Consider the following 21,247-nt stretch of genomic DNA (forward strand, 5'->3'; position numbering starts at 1 on the left):
AACTATTGATGAGAGGTATCGACGAAAAATCAACAATGACCAACTTTTTGTTACAGTTTTGTTATAAATATGAGTTTTGGATATTCCATTGCGTATTTTTCTTTTCTACTTTCAAAAAATCTGCTCCAACCTTTAATGGCTTTTCCTGTCTTGTCAAAATCTGGATTTTTGAATATATAATTTTTAAAACCATCAAATTCAGCGAAATGAAATCATGTAATACAATTTTTTATTTTTTCCGACTGTTGTGTATTCCATCAAACTATTCAAAAAATCAATATAATGATTTTTTTTTCATTTTTCGCGATTTTTTATTATTTTGTCGTCTGAAAACCTTTTTACTAATAAAATAATTTACAGGGAAAACCACTAACGACTGTAGCCATGGGAATCAGCGACAACGACGTTCAGAAGCAGCTCCGCCACATGATGGCTTTCATTGAGCAAGAGGCCAATGAGAAGGCTGAGGAGATCGATGCTAAAGCCGAGGAAGAATTCAACATTGAGAAAGTAAGGAATTAAAACATTTACTCCTTTAAAACTATACTAAAATCTCTTCTAAAAAACGGAAAACCTTGAAATTATGAATTCATTCAAATTGTTTCAGGGACGTCTTGTTCAACAACAACGTCAAAAGATTATGGAATTCTTCGAGAAGAAGGAGAAACAAGTCGAGCTTCAACGCAAAATTCAAGCCTCCAACTCTCTCAACGCTGGACGTCTTCGTTGCTTGAAGGTGAGAGAAAACGTTTCTCAACATTTTCAAAAACATTAATCGCCTTAAAATTGAAAACCAGTTCTGAATCGGACACATTTGAATTAAAAACATATTTTCAGGCTCGTGAAGACCACATCGGAGCCGTACTCGACGAGGCTCGCTCGAATCTCTCCCGTATTTCCGGAGATGCTGCTCGTTATCCAGCTATTTTGAAGGGACTTGTCATGCAAGGACTTCTTCAATTGCTCGAAAAGGAAGTCGTCCTTCGTTGCCGTGAGAAGGATCTTCGTCTTGTTGAGCAACTTTTGCCAGAGTGCCTTGACGGACTTCAAAAGGAGTGGGGAAGCACCACCAAGGTCGTTCTCGATAAACAAAACTTCTTGCCATCGGAGTCTGCTGGAGGAGTTGAACTTTCTGCTCGTGCTGGAAAGATCAAGGTGTCGTCTACTCTTGAAAGCCGTTTAGAGCTTATTGCTAACCAGGTAATCAGAGTTGAAATTGTGAAAATTAAAAACATTTTAAAAATTTATAGATTGTCCCACAAGTCAGAACAGCTCTCTTCGGTCCAAATCCAAACCGTTCTTTCTTCGACTAAATATTCAACTCGTGCTCTTCCTCCAGTTGACACCTCCAACAACGTCGCTTGTCCCAAATTCCCTTCTTTCCGTCAAGTAGCTGAAATTATGTATATTCTTTCTATTTTCTGACCCCTTTAACAATTAATTTTACCTATTTCCCTAAAATTCCCCGTAATTTCATCGCCCAACTACATTCCATGATGTTATTCTCGTCGAATATTAATTTTGTGATAGCCCATTTCTAAATCCCTCGCCCAGTTTTTTTTCGAGAAAAAAATTCCAAAAAAGCAATACTACCACAACAAAATGAGTCACTGAAATTCTTTTCAAATGATTTTCAGATATATAAATTTCTATGAGCGATGATAGTTTTTCTTCAACCCTGCACTTGGTTTTCACTTACTAAATGTTTTACATGTAGAGCTGTGTTGTAGATAAAATATTTTTTTTTCTTTCGAGACTGAAGCAGGATTCGAATCAAAAAATTCGCCGATTGCAGAATTATCGAAAAAATTTCAAATCCGCAGAACATCACACTTCATCGGTTGCGAGATCTCGCGAGATAAATTATATGCCTTCACCATCCAAATAGATTGAAAACAATAAACTGATTATTCTGTACAAGATTTGATATATATATTTTTCAGGAACCCAGATTCTTGAAGAATTATTCATTTAAATTTTTTTTCTAATAAAAACACATGTTTGATGTTTTTATTTTGAAAATCGGTGATAACAGACAATTTCAAGTGTTTCTTAGTGGAAAACTGATATTTTATCTTATGAAAACTTTACTGATAGTGAGAAACTATAGGAATTGGTGACGGAAATCCGCGGAAATGAGAAATTGTCGCTGAAAGCAACGAGAAGTGGCAAAGTCTTGCAATATTGCGGTGGCTCTCGCTAGCACGCTTTTTGTCCGCCGCCACCGTGTGCTATGTGCCAAGACGCGGGGCAATAGTCAGTCAGTTCCTTCAGTGTGGGGAACTGACAGTGTTAAGGCTTCAGTGAGGATGAAAATCCTCGAAGTTCCTGATGTGGCCACATCATAACACAAATCGGGGGTCATTGTAGTCTGACTACGATCACTTCCGGGCTGTAGGTTTACCTCGGCGCCGAATAATTTTGGAAAACGCTCCCCGAGTAAGCGGCCACCAGGCGAAACTCGAGATGGTCCCAAGGGGTACCAGCTTTATGCGAAACTCCGGACTTCGGGGGGTCATCGTAGTCTGACTACGATCACTTCCGGGCTGTAGGTTTACCTCGGCGCCGAATAATTTTGGAAATCGCTCCACGAGTAAGCGGCCACCAGGCGAAACTCGTTAATTCGGGGGTCATCGGAAACGACCGCTCCCGCAGGTAGCAAAAGGTTCGCCACGGTGCCAACAGAAACCCAGGCCCCGCAACTCCACATGGGGAGTCCTGGGAGACGGAAATTTTGGAAATATCCCTTCGGGGATTTTAGTACGCAACTCTGTTGGCCGGCCAAATGGCCATAGGTTCTGAGAGGATTAAAATCCTCTGAAGTTCCTGATGTGGCCACGCCTAATGGGGTTATTCAAGTAATGTAGCAAAATGTATAAATACATTTGTGACGTCACAAATGTATTTAACCACGACCACTACCATAACCACGAATCGGAGATCATTGCAGTCTGACACGAGCACTTCCAGGTTCACCAGTGTATTAATTATGGGGTTATTCAAGTAGTGTCGGAAAATTAAAAGAAAAATTACGTCACAACTGTATTAAAATACATAAAAACATGTATTTTTATACATTTGTGACGTCACAAAAAACAAAAACAAAAACAAAAAATGTATTTAAATACATTTTTCTACATTACTTGAATAACCCCATAAGTTGAAGAGAATGTGGAATTTTTTTTCGAACAAGAAATTGAATCATCTCAAATCATTTTATTCTACACTAGTAAGAGAGTTCACATTCTATTGTCCAGTAGCGAAGTTATAATCTTTAACGAATTTTGTATATTTGGCCACGTTATCCGGATTGAGCAATGCTGCATACTTGTCCTTGTACTTCTCCAAAAAGTAGTTCAACATGACCCGGTGAATGTAGAGATATTGCATGTCCGTCTGGATCGAATAGGCACGTTGATCACGAAGCGACTTCACAAGATCCGGCATTGGTGGGCATTGCTTATTCTCGGCGATTCTTTCCAAAATGTACTCGATCGCAACAATGGTTCCAGTTCTACCGATGCCAGCCGAACAATGCACGACAATCGGTACACGTGATCCACGGACAGCTGACAGAAGCTCCAGACTTGTAAGTTTGCACGGTGGCACACCACGATCAGGCCAGTCACTCCAATGAAGATGACGAACAGACATCTTCTGGTCTCCAAATGACACTTGCAAAGTTGTAATCTGAAAATTTAAACTTTAAAAGATGAAATGTTATTTCAATATTACCTGAATTTCAGCGTCTCTGTCCATCGGTTTTGTTCCAGATACATTCTCCACCACAATTCCTCCCTTCACTTCTTTCTTCTCTCCCATTGCCAATGGCCAGTACTGTGCACATTTGTACTTTCCGGTTTCGATTGTCTTGCATAACATGACAATTTGCTCGACCTTCTGCTGCACAATCATCCACCAAAAGTCGTCAACCGTATGATCCAATGGTCCTTGAGTACAAATGAATCTTTTGTCTGGGACCATTGGGCATCCGACAAAGTTCGCATGAACATAGTCGCTCGGTGCAGGTGGTTTTGCCACAAGCACAATATTTTGGTCTTGGCAAGGAACATCGGCGTAGCTGAAATAGAAACATTTTCTAAAATCTAAATAATAAGAACTATTCCTTACCGATTCTTTGTCTCGTTAATATTGGCCGATTGATTGGCATTGAACGCATTTTGTGTCATATCCGGTCTCGTGTACTTCGCCATTTGACGAAACTCATCCCTGAGCTTCTCAACCCCATAGTCCAATGCTCTCTGCACAAATTGCTCGACAATTGGATGAGCTTGAACTAGTTGAGGTTGTTGTGAGGCATTTGGTGGTGGAGCAGTAATTGTAGTTGCAATATCTTCATCAACGATTGTCTTTCCTCCTTTATCTTTTTTCGGGCCTCTCTCGTTTTCTGTCTTCGTATTGCCTTTCTTTCCTTTACGAACCGTCCGCTTCTTGAACATTCCCATCATCTTTCAAGCACTGCTTCAGTCTTCTTTGCTTTATATTGAACTGAAGTTTTTCACACTTTTTGCACGTTTTATGGCAACACTTTTATCTTATTGGGGCATCAGTTTACGTTTTTAGAAAATATCAAAACCCGTGAAAAGCCCTTTTTTTGAAAATTTTATTTTTTTTAATTTTAAATTTCAAATAAAAAACAAATAAGTGGCACTTTTTTTAATGTAAAAAAATGGTTGCCGGAGGTTTACAGTTTGGTGAGACGTGGAATGATTAAAGTATCTACAACTATTTTGACAAATGTCTTCGATTTTGAAGCTTTGCAGAAGAAATCCATGTTTCATCACAAAATTCGTGTGAATAGAAATGCATGATTTCCATGTAATTTCTACATAAATTTCAAATGATCTCCAAGTACGTCAGCCACGGTGATTCCAGTAGTTCCGAACCTTCTAATTTATTCAAGAACACCTCTCGTAAAACTGTTAGACTCGTTTTTTAATATTAAAAAAATCATGTTTTTATAAAAATTAAAAATTGTCAGGAGTTTCCTGCCTGATAACTTACTTTTCAAAAAAACAGTATTCGAAGATATTTTTACAATTTAATTTAAAAAAAAGCAAATTGCGGGTTGTTCCTTGTCAAATGCCAAAAAATTAGAGAAGAAAAATTCACGTGAAATTGAACTTTCAAAAGTTGAAGATAAAAATCAATAAAAAACCCGTATTCGATTAATCAATCATTACTCGGTTCAAATGACTACTATTGAGTAAGTTTCTATCAATTCTTCTTCAATTTTTTAGATTTTCAATTCCAGTGATTTACGAAATCCTAAAGTGTACACCGTACAAGAGCTAACTGAAACAATAAAACGCTATGACATTCAAAGAATTAGAGGAGATTTCAGGTGGATTTCATGTACTGTTAAATTTTGAACTTATTGTTTCAGTCAATGCAACATCACTCTGAAATTCTCATCAGGTGCAGAAATCAAAGTTCATTCTCTGATACTTCAGACATTCTCCAAGAAGTTTCATGTAACGTTCAAACTCTTCATGTTAGAAATAAAATTTTTTCATTTCAGGATCTCAGGGATGGGATAATTATTACAAGAACGGTTAACATGGAACCTTTTGATGAAGGAGTAGTAAGAGATGTGATTTATTGGATGTACACTGGTAAATTGTTTCTCATGGATGTTCCTCATTATAACTTGGCAGAGTTTTGGGATGTGGGTACTAGATCTAATTAAAACAAAAACAATGATTTTATTGCAGATGCCTGAACTCTTAGTTCAAATTACTGACGAATTGAAAAATGACGTGGATTTAACCTTCCGTTTTATCAATACATCAAGTACTAACATCAAGGTATGAGATAAACAATGAACTATTTTATTTAAAGTGTTTGATTCGTTCATTCAGTTCTTGATCCATATTTTCCAGAAAAATCGTTAGTCTGATTTCAGTAAAATAATAAAACAATTTTGAATAACATTTCAGGATCGCCCACAAGCAGCTTTGCGCCCCCATTGCACAATTGAACATGACGTGACGAACGTAACAATCTTATGTGTCAATTTAATTGCTGACTATGAGTCTTCTCCAAAACTCACAATGGTTCAACTTATGAGACTTTCAACTTGTTCCATTTATGCTTGTATGGCCGTCAGAATGCCGCTCAAAAAGAAAATTCCATTGATTTTTATGGTTTGTGATTGGTAAGTGCCGGATATCTAATGAGCAATTGTACATTTGTAACATCTACTGAAACTTACTATTAGATCGTGGTGAGACCCACACACGGGCCTTTAGAGTGTCGTTTTCCTTGTTTGCAAAACTGAAAAATCAAAACTCAGAAAAAAAAACGAATAAAATTTTGAAGTGTTAGTACATTTTTCCAATTCAAGTGGAACATTTTTGAACTTCCAATTTTCTGAATGATGGACCTTCCTTCATTTTTTCACTAACAAACCATGCATGGGTCGAAACTGGTTTCTTTCTATTAGATCTTGCGCCTACATCTACAAATTAACTGAAAATCACATTTTCAGGTTGATCGAGAAGAAACCTCGCTTGGACACTGTCATTGGAATTATTCAAAGTTTAGTTTTCGACCGTTATACGTCGCACGTTTTCGTTGAAAGAATCCGCCAACATGCCTACATGGTAAGCCCGAATTTTAACAAAATCCTTTAAAAAAACAGTGTAATCATTCAGTTTGTCACCGATTTGCATCAAAGCTTCAAATTTATGATATTTTTCAACGGAGCTACACGTATCGATCGTGACGAGACAAAGGAATACCATCCAGATCCATTAGATCTACGCGTGTTCAACAATGATCCTAATATCTCAAGACCCAATGAGAATCCATATAAGCCCAGATATTCAAATGACGATTGGTCGTTTGAAACTGGTAATCAGGTTGAACTGAAAAAGTTTAGAGATTTTTTTGACGAGGAATATGAACGAAAACTGAAAGCCCACCAACAGAAGCCACCAGTGCCAAAGCCTGCGATTGAAGTTACATGGGATGCTTCAAATTTTGGAAAACCTCCCTCAGAAAGCGTTAAAAATTGTGTTCTAGAAGAAAGGCCAAAAACTCCTGAAAGACCAAAGTTCACACTCGGAATAACTCATTTGGAATCTGATATACGAGTTGAAGATCGACTAATGTTTCGTGTGAGAGCTCTCAATAATCCACGTCATTATGCAATGGCTGTGGAACGAGAAGTTGAAGCCCAGAAAATTAAGAAAATGGAGATGGACCAACTCTATGGTGATTATGAGAAATCAAATTATGTTGGTCATCAAAACAATCCACAGCCCGATGTCAACCGTTCTCAGTATTGTTACACTTCTAGAAGTGTTCATCATCCTGCAGATCAGTATCAACATTTGGATAAAAGACAAAGAAATCTGAGCTATTCAGCGCCACCCAAAAACTACGTGATCTTATCTCCTCATTCAAACAACAATCGAAGATCAGTTGATTCTCAAAATTCTAATCAAAGTTTTGATGGATTGTCTGCAAATTCTCAGAACTATTATGATCAACAGTTTGCTGGAAGATATACACGTGAGATATTACTATTGAGGAGTTTGTTTGAGAATCTAGATAATTGATAATAATGACCGAACAAATTTTAATAAAATGATAATAATTTACGAAAATAATTTCGAATGTTTCAGACAACCCAGACACTGCTGGTCCTTCTTCATCCAATTCGGTTTATAACAGAAATATGAGAGACGATGGAACTAGCGGAGCAAATGGTAACGCAGAAGCTGGACCATCAACTTCATATGCTAGTGGTGGAAGCTCCAAAAAACAACCAAGGGAAACTGGTTCAGGAAGCAGTGAGTATATCCTTTGACATAACTGGACATTCCGCCCGGCTGAGGCGTTGCAAGGGCGCCTCTCCGACCGGAACAGCCCGTAGAATGCCTCCCAACAACAATAGCGAGAATAACCTTGTTTCTTTTACAGAAATATCTCATTACTTGTACCCAAAATAGGATTTATACAAATCTTCAACTCGACTACCAAATTCTCAATTGAACTTGTATTAACCTTGTGAATGATGAATAAACTAATTGAAAATTGAAGTAAAAACTATTGTATTACATATTACCGGCCTACAGTTTTTTACCAACTCCATATCGCATCAAAAACGAATTACGTTCGCAAAGAATAGTTTGAAGAAAAAGAAATACCACACAGGCCCATTGAGAGATAAATTGAGATTTGAAAACACGATTCATTAACACATTTAAATATATACATGTAATTAGACAATAATTTAGAAGTTTTTAACAATATGCCCGGTTGGAATATTGCTTCCATCTAATTGAATATATAAATTCCTATCCTGATTGCCAACACAACAACATCTTCCAAATAAGTAGCCGGTTAGAAAAATGGTAAAAATCAATAAAATGCTAATTGTCATATACGAGTACTGATGGTATTTAGATGATTCTTCATAAAATCTGACAACTGGCTTTCTTATTGAGATTTTTTGATTTTTGAGTTCTGTGATGTGCTTGTCATATTCCACCATATCTTTCAGCCAATAGTTGATAATCTGAAAATTCAGTTATTTTTCCACGATTCAGAATGAACTATCAAGTTTTAAGAACTGTAGGAATAATCAAATTTTATTTTTTTTTGCAAGATTTTGACTGCATAGATTAACTCCGCAATTTCTCAGCCAACTTTGACAACTTTTGAGATTGAAGTTTTAGACGTGGTAAGAATTAGTTAAGAAGTAGTCGAAAGTTGCTGAAGAAGTTTAAAACATCACAAAGTGGATTTCTGTAACAAGGAACAACCCGCAAAAAGTCTTACCTTTTCTTCAAATTTAGTTTTCATTTGTGGTCTTTCTCCTGTTTCTCCATCCCAATATACTTCATAATATGATTCATTTTCTGCGTTGGCCAACTCAAAACCTTCTTTCGGGTCACCAAATTTTGCAAAATTCATGAATATCGTTTCGTAGACTTTTCCCAATTCAATTTCATTTTCATCCTTTTCAAAACGATGAACACCCATTAAATAAAACAAATCGTCAGTATGTCGTGCATGTTTTGGATATGTGTACTCGTAAAGATATGCCTGAAAATTAAAATGTCAGTAACTGAATAATTATGAAAAGGATTACCGGAACATTTTTTGAGAGTAGATTATTAACTCTTACTCTTACTTGAACCATGATGGCTTGAGTCTCATCGGAATGATTTCCGAATTCTGGAAAAGTATATAAAATAAAAATTACAAAACTTTCTCTAACCATAGACTTCATCATCCCAGTCCTTTCTAAATTTCATATAAACTTCCTCTGGATTCTCAAAACCCAATGCTTGTCCAATTGGCTTTGGTGCTGGTGAATGGTCCATTTCATATCTAGTACATCCTGTGAGCATTGGAATTTTCTTTGGAGATTTCATAAATTCCTGATATGGTATTTCTTGTATAAGAGGCTCCCGTTGAACTAAGTATCCATATGTTGGATAACCTTCATCTTCTAATAAACGTTGAACTCTGAAAATTAATTTTAATTTGCTCGTTTTTGGTTTTATTCAAATAAAGTCGTAAAAAGCCCCAGTCAACGCCATATATAATGCCTACAAAATATTTGCAGTTTATATATCAGAATGAACATTTACCTCAACAACTCTAAAGCATCCTTATTTTGTAAACATTTCATCCTATACAAATCACTTTGCCTTGTTGTCATCTTCTTTTCAATAATTGATGGAACTGTACACCCTGCGTGTTTAGCGAAACGATTGGTTTTTTGAATTTGAATTTCCAATGTTTCAAAATCATGTCCAGATGACATACAAATAGACTGTTGAAATAGACTGAAATGAGATTTAAATTGCCAATTTAATCATGTTTCAAATAATATTGTTTCAGTTTCAGAGTATTTCCCTACCTTAAATCATGGTTAATCTTCGAACTGAATGTTAGAATATTGACTATTGAACCTCCGTAGGAATGACCCATAATTGTATTTTTCTGGTTATTTCCTCCAAAATTGTGAATTTCATTCTTCACAAACTCGACGCCGAGTAGAATGTCTGAAATTAGTTTAGTAGCCTCAATTCAATTTTAATTGCAAATATATTTATACCATAAAGTGCCAAGTTTGTGGGAGCAATACTTTGATCTTCAACAACGAAATGAGAAAAAATGCCAAGACGGAAAGCAGGAATCGCAATTATTACATCTGAAAAATGTAAAATGTAAAATCAAGATGATTGATTTTCTTCAAGATTTTATGGAAATGTTGAAACAGTGAAAAATTAGACTCAGTGATAAAATTTTCTTTAACATATTTGCCAATAAACTTTAATTTTAAAACAGTTTCACAGTCACTATACCTTGGTTAACAAAAGTCCCAAGCAAATACGTATCATTAAACATTACAGCCGAGTCATACATGAGACCTCCTCCATGAAAATATGTAACAACTGCACAGTCTTTTGATTTCTGGAACATTATTATGTCTGGATATATTATGAGGAACAAAAGCTTACCAAACATTTATCAGAAGTGAAGATATTTATGTGAAGACAATCTTCATCAATCCATTTCTGTGGGCTTGTTGATACAGATGAATTTGATATACATGCTGGTCCGTACGCTGAAAATGGAATAAATTTGAATTGAAAAATTTGAAGGATTCATTTTCCGTGACAATTACTTGCATGATTAAAAATATCAATACTTCTATAACAAAGGTAATTGTGTCTAAACTACATCTGTAATACTCGTAGACTACTCGATGATCAGTTTTGCACGCAACACACTACAACAACGCGTCTGATACGTTGGGACATTTATAACAATTTTAGACACTGTGATCAGCTATGAAACTATTTTTGAAAAATTTGAAGTTTATTGGTATAAACATATATTAACGAAAGTATAAAATATAATTTAAATTTATTAAATTAAATGTTTTCAACATTTGAGTTTATTGACAAAGGCGCTGATGCAAGTTTTATCAAGTTTAACTATTTCTGAAGTTTTTGTATAGACTTATGAACATGTTGAAATATTGAAATATTTTAGGATATCATAAGAGACTATAAATTATTAGTGAAAATTTAGTTTAGATTTTCTAGACACGTTGAAACAGTCGAAAAATTTCTAGCAGTGAAAGAGAAAATCTTGACCATCTACTATATTTTTTGCAGATTTTATAACTGCAGTTCCTATTTCATTGTGTTTAGAAAATTTCGTTGAATTTCAGAAAATTTTTTATTTAACAAACAAACGTAAATTTTTCATGTTTTTCAGAGTAATTAATCTAATTTAATTTCAGAGTTTTCAACCATACCTTTTGCATTTCTCACTCCGGTCCATTTCTCAGGCGGTTCTGGTTTTTGAAATCTTAATTTTCCAATTGGTGGCTTTGCTAATGGAATATGTTTAAATAAATGGAAACTTCCAATTTGATCACCATCAATTTGCCCCAACGATGTAGAAACAATTGCAGATTTTGTAATTGAGAATAATAAGAAAAATGACAGAAACAGTAACAAATTATTCATAAGACCAGGAAGTAAAAGCATTCCTGAATCAATCAATGTCAAACACTAAAATTAGTTTGACAACAAAATTTCTTTTTTTTGAAAACTGATAATGTGTTTGTAGTCAAACATGAAGAATGACACATGTGAGACACAGACTGATAAACACTGTCTGAGCACAATCTACAATTTTAAGTGAATTTTCATTGTGACTTATGCTGAAAAATTACTGTTTCAGGAAAATACCTTCAGTTAAAATCTGTAGTAGTGTCAGTCTGGATATGTTTAAAGGTGGATACCGAAATGTGAGAATTTACTTTTTTAGACCCAAAATGATCCAAAACTACCAAATTTCGTAATGAGACGTTCTGAAAATTTTTCAAAAAAAAGTAATGGCGGCTCAAAGTTTTGGAAAAAATGGCCCATTTGTAGCTAAAATCTCAAATTTTGACAATTTCTCGGTGTCGCAGCAGTTGGAACTTAATTTTTATTTGATTATCATCCTTTAATATATGCTGTGCTCAAATGACCAAACAAACACATTAAAAAAATATTTTTTGAACTTTTGTATTTACAGTTGGTTTATCAAAAAACAATTTTATGAATTTTAATTCTAATTATGTTTTAATTATAGTACTTCTTCTATTAGTCTTGAACCCTTACGGACCAATTGAAAATTAATCTTGACTGCAAAACTTTTAAAAGAAATACGAAATTTGTATTAGATACTGTAGTAGTTTAAACATAAAAAAATACTATAATTTTCTCAAAATTTTTTTTTGAACATTTGGCCAAATGTCAAAACTTCAACTGAGAGTTTTGAAAACTCTCGACCATTTGTTAGTTCATTAAAGGTTAAGTAGAGCCAGTGTAGATTTTGTCTAAATACACTTAAAATATCCGAAATGACAGAATATCATATTAAAACATTTCGAACATTTTTAGTTTTATTTTTCAAAATATCCAGGCAAAGTTTTGGAAATTTGCCAAAATTTTGGAAGGAACAATCTCGAATGTTCCGACCTCTAGAATGTGTTAAAATCAATTATCAAAACAAAATTAATTAATTTAAAAAATCGTAGAAAAAATAAATTTTTGGTCGACTTCCAGAATTATGTGTATCAAAAACTCAGTTATTGCCACTTTTTGACAGTAATGGGGTTATTCAAGTAATGTAGCAAAATGTATTTAAATATATTTGTGACGTCACAAATGTATTTAATACATGTTTTTATATACTTGAATACAGTTGTGACGTAATTTTTCTGCACTTTTTAATTTTCCGACACTACTTGAATAACCCTATAAATAAAACATCTGCCTGTTTTTTTCAAAATTTTTAAATAATTAGTTTTTTGAGCCATTTCGAGTAGAATCATAAAATATATTGCTTCTGGAACTAAATTTATTTTTTTTCGCAGTACATGTGAAATTGCATTTTTATACTGATGTGAAGCAGTTGATTTTTTTAAAAGCTGTTGTCACATTTTTTTAACGAAATGTTGAACTTGGAACACGGCTGTAACATAAATTCTTTTCAAATCATTGATTTGATTCAATTTCTCTGATTTCCGATGTCCCAGTGTCATCTTTCCCTTTCTTTCAGTTTCTCTTTCTCTTTCACTCTAAACCTCTCATAAATCCATTCTATTTTCAACAAATGTTTCCCACAAAAACTCAAAAATTCAACATGTAAAACCGACGAAGGATGCGATGAAAATTAAATTAAATTTTCAAACGTATCTAATATTGGAAATACTTGTCGATTTTCTCTCAGTTTCCACAGATTTTTTTTCAGGAATTGGTGACTCATCTTACTCATATCTCTAAATCTCTTCATTTTAATGAATCTATCAATTTCACAGCAATCAAAAAAGAAGAATCATGTGTTGTCACCAGCATGCTGATGACACGAAAATGTTGTTTTCTCTTCCGTTATATTGACATTGATTGATTAAGATTCATTTGTGGTTTCTCTTTTTTTACCTTTTAAGAACCAATATTATAGTCTTAATTTGTCTTAAGGGGTTTAATTTTTTAGTAAAAACCAAACACTCTACCCAGCGAAACATTTTTCACCGAGCCAATATTTCAAGAATTTTCAATTTTTTACTGTTTCAAACAAAAATCAAATACTTAGCATAATAAATATTAATTAATTTCAATAGTCTAGTGGTTATATAAACTGTGTACTGAAAGTGTTTCAGACATATACACCGTGAAAAACAAATTTTATTCAAGCCATTTCAAAGCTCTTTAAAAAGTACCTCACTAGCAAATGGTCAAAATACTTCGGGGGCCATCTGAAAAACAATAGTTTCATAAGTGGGAATCACGATCTATTCAGGTTTTTTTTAAACGTTACAAACTTTTTTTTTGTTGCAAAGACTGACTCAAAAACATTTCATAAAAAATATGTTCATGTTATTTCAGTTTTCACATTTGGTCCCCACTTTTAGTTTTGACCATTTATTCTAGTCAGTTTTGACTGTATAAACTGAAATGATCTGAAAGTTACTATTCGGAACTTCTACCGAACAATTTTAGTTTCGTAATTCCAGATGCCTGTTCGGTTACCCTATCTTCTCATTGTTCTTATCACATTATCAATTGTAACAAAATCAATTGAAATTAGATGTTATGCTGGACTGAAATACGTTGTCGGACAAGAAGTTATTCAAGACACAGGTATATCAACTGAAAATATTAAAAATAAGACACTTTAATTCAGAAAATTGTGATGCTATTCTCGGAATGGGAGAGTCATACTGTTACAAGTTTATGGAGGAGACATCATTAAACGAAGTCGTAAAAATGGGGTGTTCTAGTTTTTTCTGTAATGTAAGTGTTTCACTTTTTCCGGTTCAAGCTCCAAATGCTCAAAAATATTTTTTCAGGGTATAAGAAATAGATGTATGGAGACTGATCTTCTCGGAATGAAAGGAAAATTGTGTTGCTGTAACGATCGCCACTATTGCAATTCCGAATCACTTCATTTTTCAATTTTCTTCGTGTTTCTTCTAGTGACCCTTCTGCTCTGAAAATCATTTTTCATGAAATTATCGAACATCGGGTGTGATAAATGTTGCTTTAATTTAAGTGCACGAATCAATTATTTTCAATATTTAAAAAACCTCAATATTAAAAACCAATGTGGAACTCACAATCCGAAAAATTGTAATTTGATCACCACTCAATGCACTGATGCTGTTTCAAATTAAATATTCATATTTGCACTGTAAAAATTGTATAAAATATGTAAATATTCTGGGTGGAAATCCGAAAAAATTGAAAAAGAAAATATGTGGCTTTCCACATTTGACACTATTCAAATCTCCTGCAAACCATGTCAATAGGCCATTTATTTCTTTTGCTTGTTCTTTCTTATAGTGTATCAATGTTCCTGCTTGCAGAAGGTTAGTGTGCCAGTATTGAAATATCTATATCTAGAACTAGTTCAGCTTGTGCCGTTCAGGAAGCTCAAAAATCACCGGAGAAGCTTGGAGATGTTGAAACGAATGGAAAAGACATTGTAAAGATGCCAGCAACAAATTTAACGACTCCAAATTCCGATGCAACACCGCCAGTGGTAAATGATGATCAGTCTACTGGAGAAGCATCATCTTCAAGATTCCAGCCAACAACTATTGCCACAGCAATTATGACTTTAATTTTTTGTAGACTGGTTTAAGTGTTTTCTGAATGATTGAAATGTAACGATTAAATAAACTCAAGTTTAGCGTCTCATTTATTTTGAAATTTTGCAAAGTGATCCAAAATTATGAAGACAAAAAGTTTTTGTTGGGATAAATATAACAAGCTAACAGATGTATTACTTTTGAATTGAGTTGAGACATACATACATATGTTGTTATAGTTTGGAATTTCTACATTTGGATTCCAATTTTTGAAAGCATTCGAAATTATGTATCACACTGGTACGCAATTAGAGACATGTTCCCATCAGATACAGAACCATAACATTGAATAATATTAAATATTCTCCTACATATTTCTAAAGTCCATCGAACTTACGCTATCCACTTGAGTTTAACACGTCTTGTAAGAAACACGAGAAGATCTTAAGAATACCTCTGCTAGTTCATTCATTTCACAGAAAAATTTTTCAGAGACGACTCGGCTTCAAGATAATTGTAGATGTACTCCTTAATTTGTCAAAACCTCTGAACAATTGTAACCCCCATTTGATGCGCCCTAGAAAAATGCAGGCACGCTGAGAATATATTATCCGTCTAGGGAAAAAACCAAGTTAACCTTGAACAAATTGGAACGAAAGTTAAGAATCTTAAGAGAAATTTGATCCCGCTGATTGCTCATTTACTTTTTTCTCTCGAAACTTCAGAATTTCGAAATCTTTTTTCACTTCGTTTTCCATGAGTAATAAATAGATTTGACACTGAAAACGAGGAAACGAGCTCCAAGGAGCTCCGTCTAAATCTCTCCGTTTTGCATACTTTTTTGAGCACTCGCTGCTCAAAAATTTAGCTTCCCGTCGATACTTCTTCTTCTATTTTTTTCTCTCTTTTTCTGTTTTTCTCTGCCTGCTCCCACTTTCCGGGGGTGCCCACGCCACTTTTAGCTTCTTCTCCATCTTCGTTGTTTTGTTGACACTCAAAACGTCTTCCTTTGTTTAAAATGAAGCCGTCAACTAGTAATCAGGCTGTACGATCTCCACTTATCACAACATCACCCAAAAAAGATGTCAAGGGACCCTCAGGAACACAGAGTGCTCCTGTGGGAGGAGCAACACCAAAATCTTTTCTTGGGAATTGGCAGGTTAGTGGAGAAAAGGGTGTTGAAAAATTGATAAAAATTGTCTTTGAATATAAAAATTAATTCTTAAAAACGTAAATGGATTGTTGGTTTAACTTGTCTAGAATTGTCGAAAGTCAGCTAGTGTTGGTTGTAATGCGACTGGATGCTAGATTAGGGCTCACCGCAATTGGCAGAGTGAGCAAATGAGTTGAGTTTCAGAATAATAATTTTCTAAAAAAGGAACTCAACAGTTGTGACTATGTCCTAACATGTCCTACCCAAGTTAAAATAGTGAAATGTAATAAAAATAATAAAAGCGCAGAGAAATGCCAAGAAATATTTGGAGTATATTTTTCTTGTCACCGATTCATTTAATGAATTTATTGAAATTTATTCAATATGAATTCTGACAACTACATCAAATTCCACAAAATATTCCTACGCACTTTATGTCATTTTTAGCTTTTACTACGAACTTTTGGGTTAAATGATGACATCAAATGATAAAAAAACATTTACATTATTTTCATGATATTTTCTGAAAATGGAACAAAATATTCGCACCAATGACAGAAACGAATGGTACTCTTATAAAACTTGAATAGGGAACAGTAAAAAAAATAACAGGAACATTTTTTCTGTGAACCTATCAATTTACCAGGAGGAAACGGACCATTCTCAAGGCAGTGCAGATTTCGCAAAACTCATTCACAAAAGTTATCTCTCTGATAAAGAAAAGATTCTGGTGGATGCTCTTACGGAGTATAAACGTGTCGGGTATAAAAGAAGTAGGTTTATTTGAAATGATATAAAGTCGTAAATTATTCTTTTACAGCTCTTTTCAAAATATTTCTCATGATCTGCGTTTGCATATTTTTACTGGTTTTCACAGTGGTCTCAATTGGATGTTGGTCTGAACACTTGGAACTTATCGAGCATTTAGGAGTATATGATGAACGATATGTTAGGACACGAAAGGTTGGCGTTTTGAAGCAATCAATGAATACCGTATCACAGCCCTAGAACTAATTTTACAAATATTTTAGAGAAATCAAAGTGAATTGATTCTTGATTGCCCAATGATGGGGTTCATAGGAAGCTTATATTCGCCACAAAGTTCAACTGTCGATTTGTTTGGCAAAATTATTTCGATTATTTCGATTAGGAAATTGATTCAGGTAAGATTTACAATTTTATAATTCTTTTTGAAAATAAAATGAAATTATCCCCCAATAGTTTTGGTATTACAGCTGTAACTTTCTATCAGATTTTATAAAAAGTAATGTTAAAAAGTATGACTGAAAATCTAAATGGAACACTTTGAGACATGCATATTTTGGGTTTTTGGACTTATATATCAGTTCTGAATCTCAGCTTGGCACAGATTTTTAGCGACAATCCTTCTTGCCAATAACCAAGTTTCAAATTAGAGACATGTGATAACATTTTTTCCAGTTGTCTGTGATAACAACTTTTAAATTTAAATAGTGTGCTTCCATGCTTCAAACTACGAGACGTAGAACAAGAATAAACGTGCTTTATTATACGTTTACTTTCCTCAAGTAGTTCAAGCAGTTCAACAAGGATAATTAACTGCCAAAGAGAACAATTGCCGCTCATGAGTCATGAAAATATCCGGCTTTGCTCATTACCCACACAACATTTGAACATTTTGAAAACTGATGCGGTAGTAGATATTTAACTATTTCATAATCAACAAATTTCTAAAGTTGAGTGACGTTTGATATTTTGAAATACAAATTGCTCATCCAGATCTTGGTAGAAAACTTTTCTATGCCATCAGAATAGTTTAGACATCCGAAAACATTACGTTTGGGGCAGAATAAATGTGTCAAAAATAGTATTAAATTTAGAGTTGCTAAAAGATTTTGGTATGTACCGTTTAATAAACTATCGATACTTTTATTCCACATTTCAAAAATTAATTAAATTTTCATTAATTTAACTGTTTCAATTGAACTTGATACCCATTTTAGGACAAGAAAAAGGTGTTTTCTTGAACCTCAAAATACATATATATTCCACATTCTTGGTTTTTATTAGTAAAACAATTAGTTTTAAAATGTGGAGTTATAATCCACAAGTACCAAATAATCAAAGCTTTTGCAACAAAAAATCCGTAAAAACTGGATACCCAAATAATTTCATTGCCCAGATTCCGTGTTCAATTCTTTTGGCCTCCTTGTTTTTTAACAGATTTTTGGCATCAGTGAAAGCGGCTGCACAATTAAAACGGAATCGACAGATTTCTACAACAAAATTAGAAAATTTTCAATTGAACGTTTCCCCGTTCGAGTGAATCTTTCTGAAAAATATGGTGGATCTTCCACGATTTCAGTTTTGTCAAGAGTTTTCAAATAGTATCAGTTGTTCACCCATGTATCTGAAGCTTCCTCATGATACTATTCAACCATTATAAAATGTATATTTTCAAATGAACAATTTTTTCAGCTCATAATCCGTCTTATTCGAAGTATTCGTCTGAAAACAACAACAGAGGCAGAAGCTCGAAAGCATGTCGATGAAACTCAAAAAGATCTGAACGGTCTCGCCGAGTCGATAATTGAAACTTTGTGTGAAGTCTAGGTCGAATGAGCAATGAACATTTACATTTTGTATAATATTTACATGACCATCTGTCCTCCATGGCTTCGTGCCTGGTTCGCAGGTCCCTTCTGAATACAACTAGGGAAAGAGGAGGAGGAAAAGGAAAAGCTACATAGAACCCTCGTCTTTTCAGGCAGTAAGGCCACAGGAAAAATAGTGAGAGAGGCACGGAGGGAGAGACCAATAGAAGAAGAAATAAGAGATGGGGACCGCCCTTTCTCGGGTGGTACGTCTCTGCGTTTCCTCGCCACAAATGGTATTTTTATTTCACAGAGAGCTCTTCCCGAAGAAGGGAAAGCTAGTAGAAAAGGAGGGTGGCTGTGCGTGTGTGCACCAGTTTGTGCACAGCTTCAAAGCCTAAATAGACGCAGGCAGTAAAAGGAAAAAAGAAGACGAAGAAGGCGTCGTTTGTATGTGTCTCTTCATCCCAAATACCCCATACAACAACCATTGCCTTCTTCCCGTCCAGTTCCAACGCCTTTTCACTTTTTCTCTATATCTCTAGTTCATGGCATTTACTTTTGCACATTGGAGGTCTTTGACGTCTACAGAAATTTATTTGTTTCAATATGTCTTTAGCTAATTTTTAAACTTTAAAGAATTTAGTAAATAATATTAATCCTTGTCAACAAGACAATTGCCGGCAGACGGCTGGGTCTAAAATTTAGACCACGGAATTCTATACAGTGAAAAACATCCACTTCAATTATTCTGGTCGTTTTCTTCAGTTCTCAATATAAATTTAAGATTTCGAAGCTAGTTCAGAATATGAATACTTTCTAAACTGCTGTGATTACAGCTTTAGAAAATACAAAAATTAATTTGGAAATTGTTCTACATAATTCTAAATCAAGACATTTATAATTTAAAATCAAAGTTTTCGCACAGTGAAGTTGAGTACGCGAACAATAATTTTAAATTGTAACCCAATATTAAAACAAAAATGCTTTGTTAAAACTTCAAGAATTAGGGGTGCTTGTGAATCATAGGACAGAAAGAATTCAATTTTTCAAATTTAAATAGTGCAATTTTGTTATAAGTCAAAGTATAAAATAATTTATAACAAAAAAGACAGTCAAATTGGCTTCTTTAAATTTATGTGGCCTGTAGCAATCAACAGGGAAAAAAATTTAAAAAAAATACTGTATGCTGTTGTTTATTTATTTAGAGGTTTTTGAAATAATCTTAATGATGATTTCATATGTAGTAGTTTATATGTAGCAACCGTTCCAGACTACGCATTTTCTAAACTATCAAAAAAAAACTAAATTAAAAAAATGCCCAAATAAAGTTTTTAGTAGGCACTCCAAGTTACCGTGATTGATGGCACAAAACAAAAATTAATTTTTGATATCATGTTCAGTCAATCATAAACAGAATATTCGTTTTTCTTCCAATCAAGAAAGAAAAGAAAAAAAGAAATAGGAAATCCATCACCTCCTTTCGTTTCCGTTTTCTGGGAAGAGAAAAATTAAAAAAGAGATGGAAACGAAAATTGTCAGTTTTCCATTCCATTTTCTGCCTATACTATTTCTCATTTTTCTTTACAAAAACCAAGTCTTCCATCAATCAGTATTTTCAAAAAAAAAAGTATGTTATTTCAAAAGGAAAAATACACTTCGTAATACCTACAGTTGACTTTATCATTTTTTAATATTTACGTGAGCCTAGCTTCAGCCTAACGGTAGCCACAAGAATTTTACAATTAAAAACCACGGATTTTTTGCTTAAAAAATTACTTCTAGATTTGAGACCTGCTACTGTTCTCCGGGTAAGTGAAATAAAATTCTAAATTGAAGTGTTCAATCTGAACTGATCATGAAGTTTCACGGTCATGATAAAATTTGTAAAATTCATGTAAAATTTGACACGTGTCGTTATTTCGTAAAAGATTATGTCGTAAAGGTATATTTCAAAATGTCGTACTAAATTGGGAACTTGTAAAATTAGCGGTTAGAGAAGGGATAATGCGTTTTATTTGGGTAAAACTCGGCAATTTTTGGCGTAGTTCCTCTGCCGCTTGTAACGTCAATTTTTTCCAAAAAGAAAGGCGGTTTCAACATTTTTATTTCAATTGATAAATAAACTAAAACTGATGGATATTTTGATCAACGGGAAATTAACCAGAAAAAGCGTTTTTGATATCCTTTAGGTAGTCATTGGCAACCACGTAGCTTCACAAGCATGATAAACAAACTGATTCATTTTGTTCCAATATTATTTCTCCCGGCGACATTATATTTAGGATTGCTAACTAGCTGTAGTTATTATAAGTATGGCAGTTTTTTGGAAAAGAACGATTTTTGTAGCAATTTTTGAAATGATTTTTCCTTATACAT

The 21,247-nt window shown here is 34.1% G+C and overlaps 7 protein-coding genes and 14 non-coding genes across 21 annotated transcripts; 12 read left to right on the top strand and 9 right to left on the bottom strand.

Moving 5' to 3' along the window:
* The first annotated feature begins 360 nt into the window (after positions 1-360).
* vha-8 (V-type proton ATPase subunit E) lies at positions 361-1,742 on the top strand. Its single transcript, NM_068639.8, has 4 exons — positions 361-510; positions 608-736; positions 838-1,200; positions 1,251-1,742. The coding sequence occupies exons 1-4, from the start codon at positions 385-387 to the stop codon at positions 1,311-1,313; spliced, it is 681 nt and encodes a 226-aa protein (NP_501040.1). The 5' UTR covers positions 361-384; the 3' UTR covers positions 1,314-1,742.
* Positions 1,743-2,260: 518 nt separating this feature from the next.
* On the top strand, positions 2,261-2,487 carry C17H12.36. The gene has a single exon (NR_101930.1). It is a non-coding gene; the product is annotated as a small nucleolar RNA C17H12.36 (small nucleolar RNA).
* Positions 2,488-3,198: 711 nt separating this feature from the next.
* On the bottom strand, positions 3,199-4,500 carry C17H12.3 (Protein-tyrosine phosphatase). Its single transcript, NM_001392322.2, has 3 exons — positions 4,132-4,500; positions 3,736-4,081; positions 3,199-3,690 (listed from the first exon to the last, which is right to left on the bottom strand). The coding sequence occupies exons 1-3, from the start codon at positions 4,464-4,466 to the stop codon at positions 3,247-3,249; spliced, it is 1,125 nt and encodes a 374-aa protein (NP_001379692.1). The 5' UTR covers positions 4,467-4,500; the 3' UTR covers positions 3,199-3,246.
* A 710-nt stretch (positions 4,501-5,210) lies between these two features.
* On the top strand, positions 5,211-8,076 carry C17H12.12 (BTB domain-containing protein). Its single transcript, NM_068641.4, has 10 exons — positions 5,211-5,227; positions 5,276-5,365; positions 5,408-5,495; positions 5,543-5,689; positions 5,736-5,828; positions 5,961-6,178; positions 6,512-6,626; positions 6,678-7,539; positions 7,653-7,820; positions 7,951-8,076. The coding sequence occupies exons 1-10, from the start codon at positions 5,214-5,216 to the stop codon at positions 7,977-7,979; spliced, it is 1,824 nt and encodes a 607-aa protein (NP_501042.2). The 5' UTR covers positions 5,211-5,213; the 3' UTR covers positions 7,980-8,076.
* Positions 8,077-8,197: 121 nt separating this feature from the next.
* On the bottom strand, positions 8,198-11,624 carry cest-4 (Carboxylesterase type B domain-containing protein). Its single transcript, NM_068642.7, has 10 exons — positions 11,312-11,624; positions 10,506-10,612; positions 10,350-10,458; positions 10,100-10,195; positions 9,902-10,046; positions 9,630-9,827; positions 9,254-9,504; positions 9,125-9,210; positions 8,812-9,078; positions 8,198-8,548 (listed from the first exon to the last, which is right to left on the bottom strand). Exons 1-10 carry the CDS (start codon positions 11,544-11,546, stop codon positions 8,264-8,266), a joined length of 1,779 nt encoding a protein of 592 aa, NP_501043.1. The 5' UTR covers positions 11,547-11,624; the 3' UTR covers positions 8,198-8,263.
* Positions 10,965-10,985, bottom strand: 21ur-8140. The gene has a single exon (NR_055957.1).
* Positions 11,044-11,064, bottom strand: 21ur-9569. Its single transcript, NR_055958.1, has one exon.
* Positions 11,047-11,067, bottom strand: 21ur-15414. Its single transcript, NR_055959.1, has one exon.
* 21ur-6689 lies at positions 11,444-11,464 on the bottom strand. The gene has a single exon (NR_055960.1).
* On the top strand, positions 11,554-11,574 carry 21ur-12369. The gene has a single exon (NR_055961.1).
* A 154-nt stretch (positions 11,625-11,778) lies between the features above and the next one.
* On the top strand, positions 11,779-11,799 carry 21ur-7761. The gene has a single exon (NR_055962.1).
* Positions 11,800-13,139: 1,340 nt separating this feature from the next.
* Positions 13,140-13,160, bottom strand: 21ur-14926. The gene has a single exon (NR_055963.1).
* Positions 13,161-13,663: 503 nt separating this feature from the next.
* On the top strand, positions 13,664-13,684 carry 21ur-11363. The gene has a single exon (NR_055964.1).
* Positions 13,685-14,065: 381 nt separating this feature from the next.
* On the top strand, positions 14,066-14,603 carry C17H12.11 (UPF0506 domain-containing protein; the record flags this gene model as incomplete). The annotated part of the gene is made up of 3 exons (NM_001383112.2): positions 14,066-14,192; positions 14,236-14,345; positions 14,402-14,603. The coding sequence occupies 3 exons, from the start codon at positions 14,066-14,068 to the stop codon at positions 14,543-14,545; spliced, it is 381 nt and encodes a 126-aa protein (NP_001370461.1). The 3' UTR covers positions 14,546-14,603.
* On the top strand, positions 14,402-15,247 carry C17H12.37 (MS Related Protein). The gene is made up of 2 exons (NM_001306836.2): positions 14,402-14,920; positions 14,966-15,247. The coding sequence occupies exons 1-2, from the start codon at positions 14,851-14,853 to the stop codon at positions 15,193-15,195; spliced, it is 300 nt and encodes a 99-aa protein (NP_001293765.1). The 5' UTR covers positions 14,402-14,850; the 3' UTR covers positions 15,196-15,247.
* An 838-nt stretch (positions 15,248-16,085) lies between these two features.
* On the top strand, positions 16,086-18,917 carry C17H12.10 (Ion_trans_2 domain-containing protein). The gene is made up of 5 exons (NM_068644.6): positions 16,086-16,301; positions 16,942-17,068; positions 17,116-17,258; positions 17,327-17,458; positions 18,753-18,917. Exons 1-5 carry the CDS (start codon positions 16,161-16,163, stop codon positions 18,885-18,887), a joined length of 678 nt encoding a protein of 225 aa, NP_501045.1. The 5' UTR covers positions 16,086-16,160; the 3' UTR covers positions 18,888-18,917.
* 21ur-7065 lies at positions 16,826-16,846 on the bottom strand. The gene has a single exon (NR_055965.1).
* On the top strand, positions 18,294-18,314 carry 21ur-10011. Its single transcript, NR_055966.1, has one exon.
* A 108-nt stretch (positions 18,918-19,025) lies between the features above and the next one.
* On the bottom strand, positions 19,026-19,162 carry C17H12.31. Its single transcript, NR_055967.1, has one exon. It is a non-coding gene; the product is annotated as an Unclassified non-coding RNA C17H12.31 (non-coding RNA).
* A 935-nt stretch (positions 19,163-20,097) lies between these two features.
* Positions 20,098-20,118, top strand: 21ur-8662. The gene has a single exon (NR_055968.1).
* An 886-nt stretch (positions 20,119-21,004) lies between these two features.
* On the top strand, positions 21,005-21,025 carry 21ur-7848. The gene has a single exon (NR_055969.1).
* Positions 21,026-21,247: the final 222 nt, after the last annotated feature.

Source organism: Caenorhabditis elegans, chromosome IV (genome assembly GCF_000002985.6).
Source record: "Caenorhabditis elegans chromosome IV".
NCBI classification, from domain to species: Eukaryota; Metazoa; Nematoda; class Chromadorea; order Rhabditida; family Rhabditidae; genus Caenorhabditis; species Caenorhabditis elegans.